General features: G+C 32.4%; 1 protein-coding gene across 2 annotated transcripts in view; it reads left to right on the forward strand.

Annotated features, from left to right (window-relative positions):
- LOC119066743 (protein bunched, class 2/F/G isoform) overlaps window positions 1-14,020 on the forward strand; it is a 76,280-nt gene extending 62,260 nt beyond the window's left edge. For both annotated transcript variants that reach the window (XM_037169366.1, XM_037169365.1), the window contains 2 exons: window positions 559-610; window positions 12,511-14,020. In XM_037169366.1, the coding sequence (XP_037025261.1) occupies window positions 559-610; window positions 12,511-12,726 (268 nt within the window). In that variant the 3' untranslated portion in view covers window positions 12,727-14,020. The remainder of the gene's footprint in view (window positions 1-558; window positions 611-12,510) is intronic.
- Window positions 14,021-20,221: the final 6,201 nt, after the last annotated feature.

A 20,221-nucleotide genomic window follows, 5' to 3' on the forward strand; every position in this document is an offset into this window, starting at 1 on the left:
ATATTGGTATTCATTTTTCGCACACCTGTGATGATGTATGGGTAAAAACGATAAGATGACAGGTGAGCTTGACCGTGTAAGAACTATTTTCGGAGGCTGTTATAGGATGCCTTGAAGTTTTTCTTTTAAGATTTCGTTGTATTCATGGATTTCCATTTCAATTCATTAAAAAAAACTCGTCCAGCTGTGTCAGACTTACAGTCATTTTAATGAGTTTGTAGACCCAAAATCATTTCCAAAATATCTACGAAAAAATAAACAAAAAATCGTTGATCGTTGCTCTGAAGCGCAAAACATTTAATTCGACTATAAAATCATTTAGCGTAATCATGTTATATACGAAAATAATAAAAAAAAAATTGTAAACGAATTCGCACATCAGAAATTCGCTAAAAATAAATTTAATCAAAATGTTTATTCCACTCTTGCTGCCACTTAGTAGATCATAAGAAATTGTTTTTTATTCTGAAATAAGAACTAATTTTGTGTACGTAAATTTTTACATTTCTTATCGTAGGTCAGACTTGAGATTAATCAGAATTTTTTTTTTCATTCTAGTGCGTCTGGTACAAGTGCAGTTGCGATTGATAACAAGATCGAGCAAGCAATGGTAAGTGACAACCGATTTTTTTTTCAATCATTTAAATATATCAGACTCAAATTCACCACTCCCCATAAGTTCACTGAATTTGTTTCAGTGGATGAGTGCCGGGAAATATGCGTCTATCGACGTTCATTAACAATGTTCCTGTTTCCGGTCTGAAATTGTAATTCAATCTTTAATCAACTGTGCAACATAAATCGTATTACAGTAAGAAAATTGTTGGATTTCTACTTCTGACAAGGAAAAAAAAACTCGATTCTTTAAAGAAATATATCGTTTCAACGACACTACTTGTCGTGATTCACTTATAACCGTCTTGAAAGACGTCATAAAGAAACGTGAGGTGTGCCACTCGAAAGATTAGTTGTTGAACATGTTCAAGTAAAAAAAAATTATTTTTAGAATTTTATCTTTCGCATAGGCATACTGTGATGTGTGCTGAAGACAGTTTTCATTAAAGAAAAGAGAAACGTTTTCGCTGAAGAATCTTCATAAATTTACCATTGTTTTGTTAGTTTGTGCAGGCAGAGGCATTTAATATGGAACACATTCCAATCTGCTGACGAAAACGAAACCTTCACAATATAATGAATTTAACCCTCGTAAAACATGGTTTTCCATTTCCTCATTTAAACTACACACGCTATTGGCGCATATAATATAGTTTTTCTACACCCCGCAGCAAACATACCGTTAAATATGACTGGCTATCACTATACAAATACGAGGTTTTTTTGTTCATGTCTATCGATCCATGTAAGCGCGAATATGTGCTCATGCTAAATTATTCATGCTTTCGACCTATAAAACACGAAACTGCATGTCAGCATAATTGATGATCCCGTTTACCTAGTATTATTAATGGTAATTGGAATTTCTTCGAAACAGAAAAAAAAAAATTCAATTGCGACCAAAATGTTCAATTGTTTGTAATTGATGTGTGTGTTGTCGTCGCTGAACTCATTACTGAATTTAGCACAAATAGGCAAATTACATTTTTCATTATTGTATTGCGTCGCGTCAACAAAATAGACAAAGACAATCAATAATTAGTACGATCGCTTTATGATATAATATCGAGTACACAGTTTCTTGAACTGCTGGAATAATAACAATTAACTCAGTCGTCTTTTAAGTTGTTGCCACTTGGCGCGACTGTGTAAAGTTTCAAGGTACTGCCGAATGGAAAACACTTTTAGACAGACCGGAAGCCATTTCTGTGCCAAAATAATCTAGTTGGAATGTCTGTGTAGGTGTACCTATGTGTTGAATGCTGTCGTTATCACACGGTCCACATAAACGTGAGATAAATGCACATTATTGTTCAACTTAACTTATAATGAAATCTCTCCGATATCAGCAAACTCAATAATTGTCTTTCAGTCATTGACACTAAATGAATCCTTGACTTGTTTGTTTATTTGAAATTATTGAGATTATCAGAAAAACGTATACGCAACAAAGTGTAGAGAGTAAATTTCATGTTAGTGATAACAAAGTGAACATACAAAGGCGGTGTGTGCACTATTGTAAATTCAATAAATGTTCGTTGTATAACACCAATCGTTTTCGTTACAATTTAAGCGCCGCACGAATGATTGCGTAGCAATGATCTATTTTGTAACGTTTTTATTGTTGCTGATGGGCGAACTGATTGTTAATTAGGTCTCAGGTCTTACTTTTCCCAAAGTTTTTATCAGAGCTGGAGGTTGGAAAATTGATTTGCTGAGATTTTCGAAAATTTTCTAAAGTCTGTCAAAATTCGTTTTAGCACATTTTTGGAAAATGTTAGAAAATTTGTGGAAATCTTACGGAATTTGTGGAAAATCTTAGCAAAATTGTGGAAAGTCTTAGCAAATTTGTGGAAAATCTTAGTAATTTTTGGAAAATTTTGGCAAATTTGTGGAAAATCTTATGAAATGTGTGGAAAGTCTTAGCAAATTTGTGGAAAATCTTAGTAATTTTTGGAAAATCTTAGTAAATTTGTGGAAAATCGTAGGAAAATTGTGGAAATTTTAATTTATTTTAAGGAACACTTAGAACATTTGTGGAAAGTCTTAAGCAACTAGTGGAAAGTCTTAGTAATTTTTGGAAAATCTTAGCAAGTTTTGGAAATTTTTATCAGTAAACAAAAGTGGGCCCGGATTCAGAGCATTGATTCGATTAATGGTAGAAAATGCCATGTTTTTATTGGTTTCCATTGTACATCTACGAAGATAGTTAGCAAAGGGTATGTAATAGTCGGCAAGAATTCAAGCAGCCAGACGGTTGTGCAATCACCAAGACAGTTAGAGAGAAAAAACAAATCGTGCACGTTAATCTCAAACGACACAATGACGCACACCGCACAATTATCTCATCCATTAAAAAATGCAATAAAAAACCATCTGCCAAATTTCTATTCCAAAATAACAGAAAATTATATCGGCAAATTGTATGTCGATCACGTGCTAATAAAATGATACAATCTTTGGAATTGATATTGTAGTACGATGCCGAGCACTCGAAGTTGTTGTGTAGTAAAATCGTTCCATTTATCAAAATTACTTTTCGGTGTTGTTTATCAATGTTGTTTATTTTTTCGCTTAAATTTTTTTTTCTGTTCCTTTACTCGATAGTACTATAAGCGGCGATATATTATAATTACCCGACTTTGTTGTTTGTTTATGTCGTTCAAGTGTTGTTTTTTTTCGTATTTTAACTTGATGCTCATAAAACAACTCGAAGATTTATTTCGTAAGGTCGAGCGAATTAAATGATAACTTTTTTTTGTTTCGGGTATGTATGGAAAATGCCATGAGAGATATGACATTTAATTTTGTTGAAATTTCGAGGTAAACATTACAATCTTTTTGGTAATCAGTAGACGCGTTATACAAAATGCAATGTTTTCCTTTATGTAATAGTTGTACTTTGATACCAGATATAAAAAAAATTGTCTGTTACAACGAAAAAAAATAAGTTTTCTCATTTAAAGCAAACCGTAAACAAATTACGAAAATATTTACATTTTTATTGTAAATATTTATATGTTTGTTCGATCAGCTAAATAATGGGTTCATTTACTGGGTTACGAATAAATGAATTCCTTTATCAGTTCTGCTTATCCAACGAAAACAGATTAATCGATTAATCAGGGTGTACACACTTAGTAAAAAAAAATCTGCTCTATTTCACGAACAGAGCTCTCTAGATCGAACCGCCGAGACCATAATTTTGCGATAACATTCACTTGGAAAATTCGAATTTCACTTTCAATTCACTTAACCTCTTCGGGTTTATCGTTAAATCAACATTGTAGTCATATAGTCGGCACAATAGATGTCTTACTATTATATAAACTGCACAAGCCAAATCGAAAATTAATTTTATATTTTCCGAATGCAAATTTCCATTGAAAGCTTCTTCTGACAAACCACACCGATGAAGTGTGTGTACGTTTCGCTCGAATATTCATTTGAAAAATAGGAAAAAAAAAACTGAAATGAATTGTAAATAGAGTCAAAAAGTTAAATAATCGAAAAACATGAACAACAAACAAATTTCACAAGTTAAAATGAATGTTAAATGAGATTAAAAAAAATGTAATAAAATGAGTCACATACTTATATGGTTCGATATGTGTGCGCTACCCGATAGCGTTAATTTACAACAAAATTAAGTTGAAAAAAGAAGAAGAAAAGGAACGTACGACTGACTTAATTGTGTACGTAAATAATTCTTTATTTTGCTATAGTATTCGCCAGAATTTGAATAACCAAATGCGGATTGTGTTTTCTGTGTTCGGGGTCGAATATTTGTTCAATAATAACGCAAATATTTGTTCAACTAAATTTTTAAACAAATTTTTCTATTTTTTACCTCAGATTTCGCACATTATACCTGTCTTTTAAGTGAATCGATCGTATTACCAGTCTCTGATCTGACGTCATAAGAATGTGTCATCCAGTTAGCTTTTTTAGTTTTATCTCCAAAATGTTTTGTTCGATCTAACAATTCCGAAAAAAAATGTGAAAAATTAGAAAAATATTTATTCAGTGACTGGTTCACTGATACCAATAACTCACAAACGTTGCTCTATATTCCTCACTCGTCCCCAAAAACATTTCGATATTATATTCCAATTGAGTGAACTTCAAACGAAAATTAGTTCAGCGAATTTTCTTTGCCATTTCCTGTCGATACAACAAAAACACAACAAACGAAAACCTTAAACTTAATTATAAAATCAACTTCCTTGTCTCGTCACACTGTCGACTCTTATTGCCATCACAATTTTAAAACGGTCGAAAAGTATAAAATTGAAATATTTTTGTTCTTATATCCTACGCAGAAAAAGACATCTCGATAAATATAGAAAAAGAGCATTAATCATAAGCGCTGGTAATAACCGCGTTTCGGTCTCCTAGGTGTAACCGCTCGATCACTACAAGCCGCTCAGTTTTTCTGCGAAACAAAAAATTATATAATTCTATGATGTGACGACATCCGAAGTTGTATTGCAATGCAATTCTTTTAATTATACAGTTTGCGCCATGTTTAGTGTACGTTTTCAATGGAATGCAATTATCTATCGCATAATCAAAATGTGCAAAGTCTTTTTTATTCCTCTCGTCTAAAAACTTAATTGCCCCAGCATGGAGATATGTAGTTAGTATAATAAACTGAAATAAATGAAGCAAAAGTTTACTTGAATGACAGAAAATCATTTTCGAGCACACCATAGCTCATTTCAGCTACATTGATCGAGCGCATGTGCAACTTATTTGCAATTAAAATTGAATGTGGGAAGGTCATTTAGAACTCATATACAATATTGATTGGATTACAGTTCGTTTTTTTTCTTTCTTTTTCGTTTTTTTTTTTTCGAATGCAAAATTGGATACAAATCGGATAATTAGCTTGTGTAAAAACACACACAAAGCACATTATGTACAATGCTAACTCTATTTTTGATCGTCACCACAAAAACCTAACAGAATGAGAATGCACTTTTGTAATGTTCACTGAGAGTACCACTTGTTATCGGTTCCAGGACGCAATCATACAATGTTAAAGCTCTACGCTGATCGATCGTTAGTAAAAAAAACACCCATTTGTGTATCAGACGTGACATTGATCCGACGAACATTGAACATTCACCTTAAACATTACGGTAATTGCGCGATACTGCAACAGTTTTTTCATGTAAACAACAACTTCCTGAAGAGAGATTTTCGCTTATCTGAACGCATTATAAACAGTAACATCATTTTCCGGTCGATGTAGAGTGTCTACATTGTAGACCGAAAAGAAAAATCTTTCTAATTCAATGCCACTAAATCGAATGTCCGGAAGGTCTACCACGTTCCATAAAAATGACAACCACATTCACATTACTCGTCATAGTACTATTGAAAATCCGATATATATTAGAAATGGTCATGAAATATTTTCGTACCCAGCAACAGCATCCTATTCACGGCTGAATAAAACAAAAGACAACCTGATATGATAGAAGAAAAAAATACCGACTGCAATTGGCGGATACTATGCACACGAAACCATTCACTTCTCGATCAAAACACGATAACAAACCCGTATAAATATTGAGACGAAAAGAAACCAGTCTCTCATCTTTGAATAAGAAATCAGAAAATTAGATTTATGTGGTAAAATTTACAGCATAAAAAAAACAGAGTTAAAACCGCATGAGTGGTGCGGCAACTGCGGGAAAAAAGTATGTTCATTCAGCGTTGTTTGTTTTGTACAGAGTTTTTCTGCAAAAATTCGTTTCGCACTTCATATTCCGCAATCGTGTCTCTCTCATTAAATTCAATAAACGAAGGTTCTTCATTAAACGGCCAGGTTTTCCTGCCTCACAGGCATGCAATTTTCATGTTCTTATGTTCTAATGTCGCATTATACCGTTACTCTTGAATTTCTTCTGTACAATTTTATGCTAAGTCGAATCCTATGTGTTTACGATGTGGATATTCAACCATTCTATTATGGTGTAATGTTTCTGCAACAGATCAGTTTTTCTTGTATTTCTTTAAGCTACAATTAACTAGCGGATTGCAATAGTGTACACACACATATGACTTATCTGAATGGTTCGTTCATGCATCAAAAAAAGTTGTTTTTTTTTCTGTAAATTTTATTTTTCTTCGTCAAAGCCACATGTGTTTTTCATTTTTAGTTCTTTACATTTTATAATGTCGTTTCACATCAATTATACATAGATCTCTACTTTGTGGCACAAAACAGGTTTGTTTAGTTTTGTTTTGCGATATGGTTTTTATAGCTCAAATGTGGAACTCTCTCGTATGTGCCGAGATTATTCGTGGCTGATTTTTGTTTATAAATAAAAAAAAATCGTTCCTTGCGTGCTTTTCTATATTTAACAGAACAAACAAAAAAAAAATCGGTACAGAACGAATATATAAAAAGCTACATCTCGTTCGAGAGATTGACCTAATTTTTCGGATGTAAAAATTAATTTTTAAACAAAAAAAAAACGAAATGTTTTGTTTGGTTAAGCCTTTCATCATGCTTCGCAATCGGAAAAATATCTTTCCATCTACGCTGTGTACTCTGAATTCTAAAAAAGAATTTTGTTGCAGATTTTTCATTTGATATTCTCAATGGAAAATGGGTTAAGCACAACAACAGCGAATTTTCATTTAAAAAAAATCATTTTCTCGGTTTTAATTTCAGTCTGTTTACTTCTCCTTTTTTTCTTGATTGTTACAGTCATAGGCAGTGAAATTTCAACATGAATTTGACCAAGCTGTTTTTCAGCTGATCCACACAAACAATCAAAACTTTATACGGTTTTACCATTACCGTAGCTCTAATCGTATAAACAGTTTTGGTTGTATGTGTGGAAAACAGCTGAAGAAAATTCATGCTGAAATTTGACTGCCTCTAACTGTAGTTACACAACAAATCGATTTTTTCCATTGTACTCTGATGCGTTGTTCATAGACATTAATAGAAATTAAGTAAATCTGTACGTGGTGGATCTGTAATAATGGGTCTTTCAGTTCTAGACATAATTAAAATTACCTTGTGACCTTTTCTAATATGTATCAGCTTACGATGTTCTGTCTCCAATGCAACCTTAATCCAGCTATCATTTTTTTCCTACATCTGTTCCTTCTGACCTTTTTGATGTCTCAAGTACTTCTTGAATCAAAACATGATCAAAACATCGTTCAAACATTGTTGTTCTTAAATAAATCTTCCTTTACCGAGGGTCGCACATAGTCTTACTCACCACTTCTGATTCACGTGACAAGATTTTTTTTTCTGGTAAAATTCCGCGATGCTGTTATGATTGCTGTTAACTTTTCAATATAAATATTTGCACTTTGCATGCACCACCTACATATCCCATAAGCATTTACGAACTAGCTCCGCGAAAATCCATAAAAAATACCTGCAACTATACATAAGAACGACAAAAGACATTGAATTTGTGCATTGCATGCAATATCAGTTTTTTTTTCGGTTAAAACATCAGGTTTTCTTTTATGGCTATTTAACTGGGTGCACATGTTGTTCAGGTATGTTTTGTTGCAGTTTTTTTTTTCTGTCTTATATATATTCGATATAATAAGCGATGCGCGCTTCAAGCTTCATTTTATGGTGGCATGCAACCATATGAATCCGATTCAATCGGATCTTGGTGGAATGGTTTATTTTTGTTTGAATTTCAATTGTGATTAAGAGTTCAATCTCGACAGATTGATGGTGTGTGAGTGTGTGTAAGTGTGTGATCAAGGTTTTTTTTTATTGTAGTCGGATGACAGGGAAAGTAGAACGGTGTTCTAATGAACGTTATCGGAAAACAATTTTCTTTATCGTCGAAATGGTAACCACATCTTGATTTGGTTCACGGAACTTTTTTGTCTTTGGTTGAACCGTTGACATACACAACATTCTGGCGAGTTGTCGATATGTACGCATGGAGTTGTTTTAAAATTGAAACTGTGCCAAGAGTTTTTCTTTACGGTATTTATTATTGTCTTGTTTCGGAGCCAACATTGACTGTGCAGTTTGCAAATACATTTAACCGATGCTCGGTTACATCATTTTGATAAAAACGATCGTCAAATTAAAGCAATTAATTGAGAGACAAATCCTGGTGTTCCAAACTGATCATTTTGATTTCCATAAGAAAAATAAGTTCAGATGCCAAACCCATAATAATTACGAGCTGAAAGGCACTTCTTATTGATTTTGATTTTTATGACCCTTCTCCTGATAGTCAACTAAAAACATTTCCATTAGTCAATACTTCATAAATCTTTCCAGATAAATGCAATAAAATGTCGACGATAATATCCGACCTCGGAATCTCTTGCGTGACACTACGTGTACTTTTCCATTCCAGATAGCGTTACAATTCTTTTTTTTTACGAAATAGCAACAACACTATCCCATATTTCTGTTGAAATTGATACACCTTTTATAGGTCGATTTATGCGTCAATTCAAGCTGAAAAAACATACAACTGTTATGAATATGTATGCGCGACAATTACGATTTAAATTTTTTTTCCTTCTGTTTTATTCACATGAAGCGATTAACATTCAATATGAGTCTTTAGAATTTTATTCAGAATTTTTTTTTACGTTAAATTCGTGTTGTTGTTACCTAACTTTCAATTGCATTGTGAATTTCAATAAAAACGACTGATGTCGATGCTGTAATTACGCTAATTAATTCGAGGAATGAACATCGGATTATTAATGGGCTTCAATATAAATCAAAAAATGTTGTTGCATGCTCTTCCACAAATTCAGTTAATTAGTTTCGAACGAAAACAATTAATGCCGCACACAGTGTTGAAAAGCGAAACAATGTGAGAAAAGGCTTCAGCTGAGCGAGTCTCTTTAAATTACGACGAATGATTTATTACAGTAGTTGTGGAAAATTTTCTTGGTTCAATTGGGTTTTGGTATTGTTTTATGAAAAGATTTACGAACCAATTTTCTTGACTCATCGTTTATGCTTTTACATGCTTCGGGGACGAATGTGAGGGAATTATGAAATCTGTTGCGTGATTTCACTCCTTTGAATGGAAAATTGTGTTTTTGGGACGGTTGATTTTAGGCATTTTCGCATATAGTCAGCGAAATTACCTATAATCAAAACAGATACGTTACACAACTAATGATCTTAGAGTCATAATATTGTCAGCTTCCTACGCCTATTGGTGTGCTTATTTTCAATGTCACCAATAATATTTCAAGCTTAGTAGGAGCTGCAGAGCTTCAGAAAAATCATACCAAAAATAAATTCTGCGAAAAGGCGCACCAGCTCGCTAGACTTATCCTTAATTTATGATGCACAAAAATCGTCATCATAATATCACGTCATCGAAAAATTGATTATGATTTTTCATTTCGAGCCAACGAATGTGTGAAATGTTATTACAAAAAGTTAGTCATAACGCTTGAAGGTACTGAAATCACTTGAAAAATATTTTCATCGCATGTTTATCACATCTCATCTCCACACACAACATATTATACGCTTTGAGTCACCCATATGTGTATGGTGATTTTAATAACGTCACTCGCTCACACAATACTATCGTGAACGAATCGGCATGTACACAATTTGCACATACAAGAACGAATAAGCAGTGAATGAATTGTTTATTAAAAGTACTGGCACATCGATGGCAGACATTCAGTCGCCAGCTAGAAGTCTTTGAGTGAATATCAAAATAGAATTTTATTTCAATTTGTAATTCGAAGTTAAACTTACATTGTGGTGTTGTGTATCGAAATTGTGTATGAAAATTTCATTTATTCATTATATTATCGAGTGAAGTTGTTGTATAAGCCGAACAATTAGTTACTTATTGTTGAGTACAACCAATATTATATTGGCATTTACACTGACTGCTAGTCAAGAGAGTTATTGTAACTCAAGGTTACGAAAATACAGAAAAAAAATTATTTATTTCGTGTTAAAAAAAAAACTCGCGTCTTATCAGCAACTAAAATTTTTATAAACAGAAGATTGATTACACACAGTTTATTGAATATATATTCTGGTTGATAACAACCACAAAGGTGACTTTGTCGTATATTTTTAAAACGAAAAACAGAGCAGAGGACAAAGTATCGACAACATTTTGTGCACAAAAAGGAAGTGTTTAAAATTGTTCATTTTCGTTTTGAACATTTGGAAGCGAACATTTTTCGTGTGGGAAAGCCGTAATAAGATTTATGAAGTGCGAAATGATTGATACATTGGCAATACGTCAACCCGAAAAGTGGTTATATGAAATTCGGCAGAAGGGTGTAGTAGAGAGCACTTGCTATGTTATGGTGCCAAATGCAAATGTATGTTTTATTTTCACACTATTTCTGTATATTTTAATGATTTCTACGTTTATTATCCAATCCCCCCGTGTCGAGGTGCAAGAATTAGCCAAGAAAATGTTGAATCAAAACTGTTCCAATGGTTGTTCTTTTATCAATTAAATTTATTTTCGGTTTTTAATTGCGTTGAATACTCAATAAATAATTGAATAAAATGCTCAATCAGAAACCAAAATTTTATTTTATTTTTTTGGCACATCATTCGTTTTTATGAAATTGTTTATTCCGATATTAAATGCTGTGATGGATATACAAGTGCCAATTGAATGTTTCTGTACCACACTCTTTACTTTCTTGATTTAATTTATTAATTTTTTTTTTCGACACACTCATCGAATTTATTTATTTGTTTTTAATGTTAGAGCCTATGAGGCCAAATGATTGTTTTCAATCAAATTCAATTAACAATTTTATGCGAATTTATTGACAAATATTTGGTATCCTTTCAAAGAGAAACTTTCCGTTGTCGGTATGGTTTTCGTTCATGTTAAACGAATTGTTTTAGGTGGATTGATTGTTTGTTTACAAAATTAAAAACATTTTCTACGTATTTCAATAAATACAAGAAATTCTGTGGTTTGTAAGAAGTTTTGTGATTGGATTGACTATTCCATTGAATCAGCGACTGTATTTATGAAAATATTTTCCTAAATTTTCTCACATTTTTCCACATTTTTCAGAATTTTTTCAAAAATAAATTTTGGGAAAATAGGAACTCAAAATAATTGAATCCACGGACTATTTTTAGAAAATATTTTTCCTTTATTTTCTCAAATTTTTCTCTGTTTTACTGAAGTTTTCCTTATTTTCACAAATTTTTCCAAACATTAATTTTGGGAAAATTTACGAAAAAACGGAAAATACAATCGCTAAACCAAACTGGTGTGCATACGTTATTTTACACCAGCTGGTCCCATTTGGAATTGTATGTGACCAGCTGGTGCAAAATAACGTATGCACATCAGTTCGGTTTAGCGATTGTATGTAACATTTTAGGAAAATAAAGAAAATTGTTTTATTTAGGAAAATACGAAAAATATTGGGAAATGTTTTCCCAAAAATGGTATTATATGGAATTGTTTTGGGTTCACACACAGCCTCAATTTAATTTACTTGCTAAATCTATTGCCATCTAGATGTATTCATAGCTTAAAATTCGAAATAATTAGTGAAAATTGTTAGCAAAGATAAGCGTATCATGTTAAGAATCATTAAATCTGGTCCTTCAGCTGTTGGTTCTATTCTTTAGTTACGAATCTTTTATCTCATAAGTTTTGACCGACTTTTACTATATAATACAGAACTAGCCAGATTTCATTGCTTTCACAAATGATTGTCATTGTGGTTGATCACAAATAATAAATCAAGTCTGAAAGGTTTCTGATTCGTTTGAACATCTTTTTCAACAATGTTTTATATCTACCATCGCTAACTATTTATTGATCATACTTTCACAAACATTTCTCATTTCAAATATACCAGCAAATGATTAATCCTTCCTTTTTTTTGTCTATTTTTTAGGATCTTGTCAAATCCCATTTGATGTTTGCCGTACGCGAAGAAGTTGAAGTGCTAAAAGAAAAAATTGCCGAACTTATGGATCGCATCAATCAGTTGGAATTCGAAAACAACATACTGAAAGCGAATGCCACACAAGAAACATTAACACAGCTGTCAACAATAGCACCGCCAAAACCACTACAGAATCCCAATCCAGCGAACGGACCAGTTTCATAAATATTTTATGTTTTTTTTTTATTAATTATAAAAAAGGGAGGAAATTTTGTTATTAACAATAAATATTTATAAAAAGAGTAAACAGAAAGAGGAGAACTAAAGAAGTAAAACAAAAAAAAATTATTGAAATTAGTCGATCAATTTATCGTAAAAATAAATTGATAAAAAAATTTAAAAAACAAAAAAAAACTCAAATAAAAATAAAAAATTGTTTAAAAAACGAATGATTCAACAATGCTGTCATTCGACATCGAATGTCAAACGATGCGAGATCGCAAAAAGAAAAGAAAGAAAAAGTGACCGATCACTGGAACAATATTTCTGATTTTCTAAATTGACAAAAATGTGTCGGTTTTAAAAATGTAACGCGAAAAAAAAAAACAAAAACAAATTCGAACTGACAATATGTGATAATTTATTCTCCGAAACAAACACTCCATACAATGTTGTAATGGGGTGAACCTATTATCGTGCGGGATTGATGCGAACAACTTCATCCCCATGAAATACATTTTCCGAACAAATAGAGAGAAAACATTCGTTTGTTAAGGACATCACACAAAATGTGATTGGAGAAACAGTGTTGTTCTCATTTAATTCTCTAATTCAAAATAAATCCGAGTTCATTAATCACATCATCCAGTGATGTGAAATGGACACACCCATTCATTCGTAATTTTGATCAGTTGACTATATTTAAAAACAAAATGTTTTATTTTTTCTTGATGAAAATGAGATGAAAAATTCAAAAGAAAAATATTTGGAATTTTTCATCAATGAACTCTGGCATTATTGTTACCGATAATGGGATGTTGTTGCAATTCACGATATTATATGGTTGTGATCACCACTCGTGAAAAACCATTCCAACGGAAAAACGATTCTCGATATTATTTGAGTCAGTCGGAATTCTCGTACGGAATTCGATGGATAGGCGAAACAAAAAATAATTTTTTTGTTAGTAAAACAAAATCATTGAAATAAAGAAACTCAAATTTTTTATTTTTGTTGTCGTTGTTAAGACTTCAGTATTTTTTTGTTTGTTTTATTTTTTACGAAAAAAATTATGATTTTTGAAGTGTTGGAACTGGTTCGGATATTACAAATAAAGGGAAATAAGGGAATAGAACTTGGAAGATAAAAGATGAAGTAGACGGAAGTGGCAAGCGAAAAATTGGGGGATTAAAGCTTATAGTAGAAACAAAAAAAAAATGATAAATGAGTAAGAAAATCATAAATGGCTGTGTTATAATTATTTTGAGGATAAAGAAAAACAAAAGTAATAAAACAAAAAAAAACTATGAAAACTATTGTGTTATGAATAATTAAAATATTAAATAAAATCAACAATAAAATTATTGTTTAAAGTTAAAATTATAATAAACAAACAGATTTAAAAGCAAAATAAAGAAGAAAAAAATCATCAAACAAACAATTCACATCAAATATTTCTGTTAAAACAATAAAATTGTCAAAGTTTTCGTTACGAATAAACCGAAGCAAAACTTAACTTTAAAAACACCGCAAGCGCAAAAGCTTTGTTTATTTTTGTATTCACCCCCCACACACATAATTAAAAATGAAAGACAACTAAATATTACAACCTTCAATCATATTATATTGTAGATCCCGACTTGCTAAAATACATAGTTTCCCCATAATATACAACCTAGACTTAGAGACATTAAAAATTTAAAAAAATATTTTTTAAAAAAAGGTAAAATTGAAGTAAAAAAAAACAATTTTTAAAATATTTTATCACCATTATTATACCTACCTACCCCCCTACCTACCCCCTACCTACTCTTGTAAATAATCATTACAGTAAATTTTAATTGAAGAATATTGGAACGTAATAAAGTGATCATGAAAATCACATTTTAAGCTGATAAAATGAAAGCAAAAAAGAAGAAGCAAAAACCAACTGAAGAAGAAAATTTATAGTGAACTGAGACAAAATAAAAATCATCAAAAATTTGATTGATCGCTGAGCTTGATAAGCTTTTTCATTAAAATAAAAATTAAATTAAAACAAACCAAAATCATGAAATTCATAGAAATAGAAATGGTTCTATTCAAAGAGAAAGGAAGAAAAAAAATCTAATTATTGAGAATTTAGTCATAAAAGTGATCTATTGTTTATCTCGTCTCTACATGTTTTCTAGTTTTTAGCATTAGGTTCGTAACAAATTACTGAAAAAACAGAGAAAAAGATTAAAATCTAGACCCAAAACAAAACAAACAAAAAATTGAATTGTAAAATGAAATGGATAAAGCAATCGAATTCAAAGAAAATGGAAATGAAATTGTTACAAAAAAATAATTTCCCATTTTAATCTGAAAATTATGAAAATTGTTCCTCAGATTAATGAAGCAAAAAATAAAAAAAAACAAAAATTAAGAAAAATAATAAAAAAAATGAAAAGAAAAATTTAAAAAAATCGTTTTTCATTATGACACATCATGACAAATCGAAGAACTCAATCAAGAAGTCATATCATTACTCTACAATCCGGAGTCGTTACGCTTTCTCACGTCCCAATTAAACCAACCATTCAACTCTTCAATAACGATGATATGCCCGTAGTATGGTTTTCATTACACTTCTTCACAAATGGTGATACACAAAATTAGTATCAGCCACTACTTCGAAAACCTGTAGGTTTTGTTTATAAGTGTCGAGTAGTGTTCCTAATCGCCAAACTGCGAGCCAAACTGCTATTCATCTGCTACGGATAAATAACTATTATCATGGGATGTGTAGAACGAGCTGAGCGGAGACTTGTCCAATAAACTGAAACCAGTCTCTTAAACTTATGTCTCACCTCCATAAACTATGTTTGAAACGTTTACCATTCTTAAGAGTAACCTGTACTTTGCCGAAAAGCATACATTAGGGCGATTTTTAAATGCTGGATGTTAGTTTACTTTTGATGATATCTATCCATCGGAATCCTTTTTCAAAAATGTATGACCGCAATTCCGACCACGAATGTGTTAGCTTTCAACAGAAATTGGTTGTAGCAATTTGGCCAGCTCTGAGACCAATGAGCAGTTTATGAAAATTTCATTAAACTGCTCACTTTTCTCAGAGCTGATCAAATGACTACAACCAAAACTTATTTTTATTTAAAGCTAACAGATTCGTAGTCGGAATTGCGGTCGTACATTTTTCAAAAAGGATTTCTGATGAAAAGATATTAACAAAAATGTAATACGAAACACGCAAATGTATGCTACAATTTTAGCGAAGTGCCGGTGCCTCTTAAGCAATGTCACAAGTTCAACCCACATTTATGTTCTTGTGCTTCTTAAACTTTGTAGTACTTAATTTGGAATTTACATGGAAAACGCCCACGTTGTGAACGACATTTACTAAATATGGTAATTTGAGGCCAATGCATTTTTCATAAAGAATGTTTGTGGGTTGACGAAACGACAGAAAAATGAATTAAATCAGATAAACGTTTCGAAGCTAGTTCGTGTGTAACCGAATTCCACTTCAAACACTCCGTTTAAGGAATAGAAAACTCACGGACCGTGAGTCACGCACGCCCCTCTTCAACAGAAAAGAAGTTTTTCCGAAATGCACCCAAAAACTAAGAGCGCAAATCGATTCAGGGACCTATTGGGAGCTCAAAACAGCTTTCAGTAAAATCGGACCAGCTCCTTTCCCATACAAAATTTTTCGTTTCATGAAATTTCATACATGAGGTGAACCTTATACAGTTGGGGACTTCACGACAATTTTCTAGTCAACAAAGTGATTTTTCTCAAAGGAAATACATTGAGATGATACCCCACATTAGAAAGGTATGACCTCTGACTATAAGATAGCTTCGATCAAAATATGTCCTCTCACTGAACTTTTGTGACAAAACGGTTTCAGAGAGGTGTATGAAATGAAAAATTTTGTATGGGGAATGAACTGGTCCGATTTTACTGAAAGCTGTTTTGAGCTCCCAATAGGTCCCTGAATCGATTTGCTTTCTAAGTTTTTGGGTGCATTTCGGAAAAACTTCTTTTTTGTTGAGGAGTGGCGTGAACGGTACTGGTAAACGACTATGGGAATACTGACAAATCCTTTAGCCGAGGATTAAATATTTATGAAAAATCTTACCATTGGAAGGGTATGAGCACATAAATAAGTCAATGCAGGTAGGAATACGTAAAATTTATTGAGGGTTGATATTCTGTAATTCTGTGAATTTTCTTTAATTTAATCTAATCCGTACAATATAGAACACAGAATTCGTTAATTCGTTATTGAAGTTACGATTATTAGCCCACATTTAGGCGAATAATGGAAATTTTGAAAGAACTTTCTTTCTTATGAGAAAAATCTATTTTTCGTCAATTCAACATCATCTGAGTTGAACTATTTTGATATAATAATCATCAATTTTTGACCCTCGAAATATAAAAAATTTACGATTGCTCATATGGTAAGTGCTAAGTGAATTTATCTCTTCATAGAGCAGCGAGAAATCGCTTTCCCTAGATTAGCAGAGTTTGGATTATTGAAGAGGTCTGAAATAATTTCGAGAAGTGAGCAGGTCTTTGAATATCTGCTGCATGTGCAAATTTAACTTTATTTAACATTTTGCTTGGCGTATTGATCAGTTGTCGACCTACATTAAATTAGGTCTGATTCAATTCTTGGATGATGTTATTTGTGTCAGTGCTACTGACGAATAGTGCAACGATACCATGTGGTTGGTGTTATCCTCATTCTCAGCTGATCATGGTTATGGTTTCAATTTATTTAGTTCTATTCAAACAGTTTTTTGCTTTAAAGTCCTACGAAAGGTAGATAATTTCATAGTTTCAAGTCCTGCACTGTCCTGCAACTCCCATCGGTTTAAACAAAACAACAATTCCTTTCACGTTTTTGTACTCTTTTATTATACTACTTATACGTACATAATTAAGTGTAAGTAAATAGCTTAAATTAATGGTTAAACAACTCAACGACACGAAAATACTTAGCTTCCTTCAAACATAAACAATGGGGAAAAAAATAAACAAAAACAAAAGAAAATTTAGAATCGAAACATGTTTGAGTTTATCCAATTGATTGCTAAATCTAACGAGCGTACTAAACGTGATTAAAGTAAAATCGACATAAAACGACATGACAAAACGCTCATCGAACTATATATGAATTTGCGATGACAAAAAACGTTGGTAATAATTTTCGTGTATTTATGTAAATTAGATTGTAATTTTTACGGCAGCTTGAAGAAGAGTACAAATATTTAATACTCGCGTAAAATACGAGAACCAGTTCTTAAAAAAAAAATAAAAATTATTCCCGTAACGATTACCGCATTTTAGTAAGTGGGCAGCTAAATGTACTCGGTCGCTGCACAAACAATATACTTAATACAAAACACAGTTTTAATCTCTAAAATAGCAAAAATAAAATTTTAAAGGTCAATCGATAAATCATAGATTGTCGACTCCAATACGAAAGGTAAGAGTTCTCCAAATTTTCCATTGAATCGCATTAATGAATGTTTGTTACCGACTATATAGGTAGTCCAATAAAAATATGATAAAACGCGTCAAAATACCAACATAACACATGCACGAGACAGAAGACTTTCGTGCCTCATTATATTTACCATAACTACTGCGACAACCATAACGTATTTATAATGATCATTTTATTCCGCTTTTCGCTATTTCGAACTTGATGCTTGAACATAGTTCATGTGTTATTATCATTACGAACATCAAAATACATGAACAATCATTTATTTTCCAATTAAGCAAGAGTTCAGAATTTTAGGTATGAAAACGAAATGCAAAATTTTAATTAGTGGCAGTCGGTACACAAATTGATAGTCTGATGAATTCAGAATCCGATTTCGTTTTATTGACAAACATGCAGGAGGAAATAAAATTTTGAAGTTACACATGAAAACAAACACACAGACCTGTAATCAGGGAATGTATACTAACCATGTGCAATAATAGAAACGTTGTAACTAATTTCAGTGCAGAATGAATTTTATTGATGATTTTGAGCCGCAGTAAAACTTTGTAGAATAAACTATAGACATAGGGTAAGCTTACCAATCCTCGGACGAGAGTGGGTCGTCGGAAAATTTTATGAGCGAAGAACAATAGGTGTTGGAGGAGTTCTTGTCAAAAGATTGGTAGTATATCTGCTATACTCTAGTCAAAGTATTCTTCAATTTGTATGTGCAAATGAGGTTTGTGCAACCTCAACATGCATTTTATCGTCAAAGTGTCTTGATAAGGCTCTGAGGGATTCTTTTGAAAATCCACCTATCAAAATCGGACCCATTTCGTCTGGGATGGACATATACATGGTTTGATAGGTCTTTGTCAGTAGACCTCAAAACAGGCCTCACACAGTCTCGAGCCACACCTAGTTGCTGGTGGAAGATCTCCGAAGTTGGAAAAATAGTGATTTTTATCCGAATTTTTTGGCCGTTATAAATGATCGTTTCGGTTGAGAGTGGGCTCGTTAGAAAGCTGAGCTTAAGTACTTTCGGGTCATGCCTAGTTTGATTAGATTCATCGATATATGTTTCCAAAAATTTGCAATAAACGTTTTCAAAATCTGTGTGAACTTTAGACAGTTCTAAGCTGGTCCTGATGACGCTTAATGTGAACCTAAGATTCTGGTCGTAACATACATTGTCTAAACTTTCCATCGATACCTCATTTGCAGTGCTGGTGATAACTGGTGAGTTTTACGATTAGCGGTTGTATTAACATAAAATTCTGTTATGTCGGCAGTCACCAGCTCTGGAAATGAGGCACAAACGGAAAGCTACGTAAGCTATGTTACGACTAGCATATTAGGTTCACATTAAGCGTCATCAGTACCAGCCCAGACCTTTCTAAAGTTCAAACAGATTTTGAAAATTTTTCTTGCAAATTTTTGGAAACATAAATCAATCAATCTAATCAAACTATACATGACCCGAAAGTACTTAAGCTCAGCTTTCCAACGAGCCCACACTCACCCGGAACGATTATTTATAACGGCCAAAAAATTAGGATAAAAAACACTATTTTTCCAACTTCGGAGAACTTCCACCAGCAACCAGGTGTGGCTCGAGACTGTGTGAGGCCTGTTTTGAGGTCTACTGGCAAGGACGTTTCAAACCATATATATATGTCCATCCCAGATGAAATGGGTCCGATTTTGATAGGTCAATTTTCAAAAGAATCCCTCTCTACATCTTCCAGAAAATACATTCTGCTTGGAAATCAGTTCCACATTTTTTGATATAAAATATGTCTCATGCCAAAGAAATCTTAAGCCGTCCTGATCAAGTAAACGGAAACCTTGTAACGGAAACAGATATAAAGTCATAAAAATTCTCGAGTGATGCTATCTGATCTCTGACTGATGCTACAGTATTAGCAAAATGTATGTTCAAAGAATTGAAGTAAAAGATTTGATATCAAGAATGGAAGACGTTCTACAACCGACAATACACTGTATCAGTAT

The sequence above is a fragment of the Bradysia coprophila genome, chromosome IV (genome assembly GCF_014529535.1).
Source record: "Bradysia coprophila strain Holo2 chromosome IV, BU_Bcop_v1, whole genome shotgun sequence".
Taxonomy (NCBI): Eukaryota; Metazoa; Arthropoda; class Insecta; order Diptera; family Sciaridae; genus Bradysia; species Bradysia coprophila.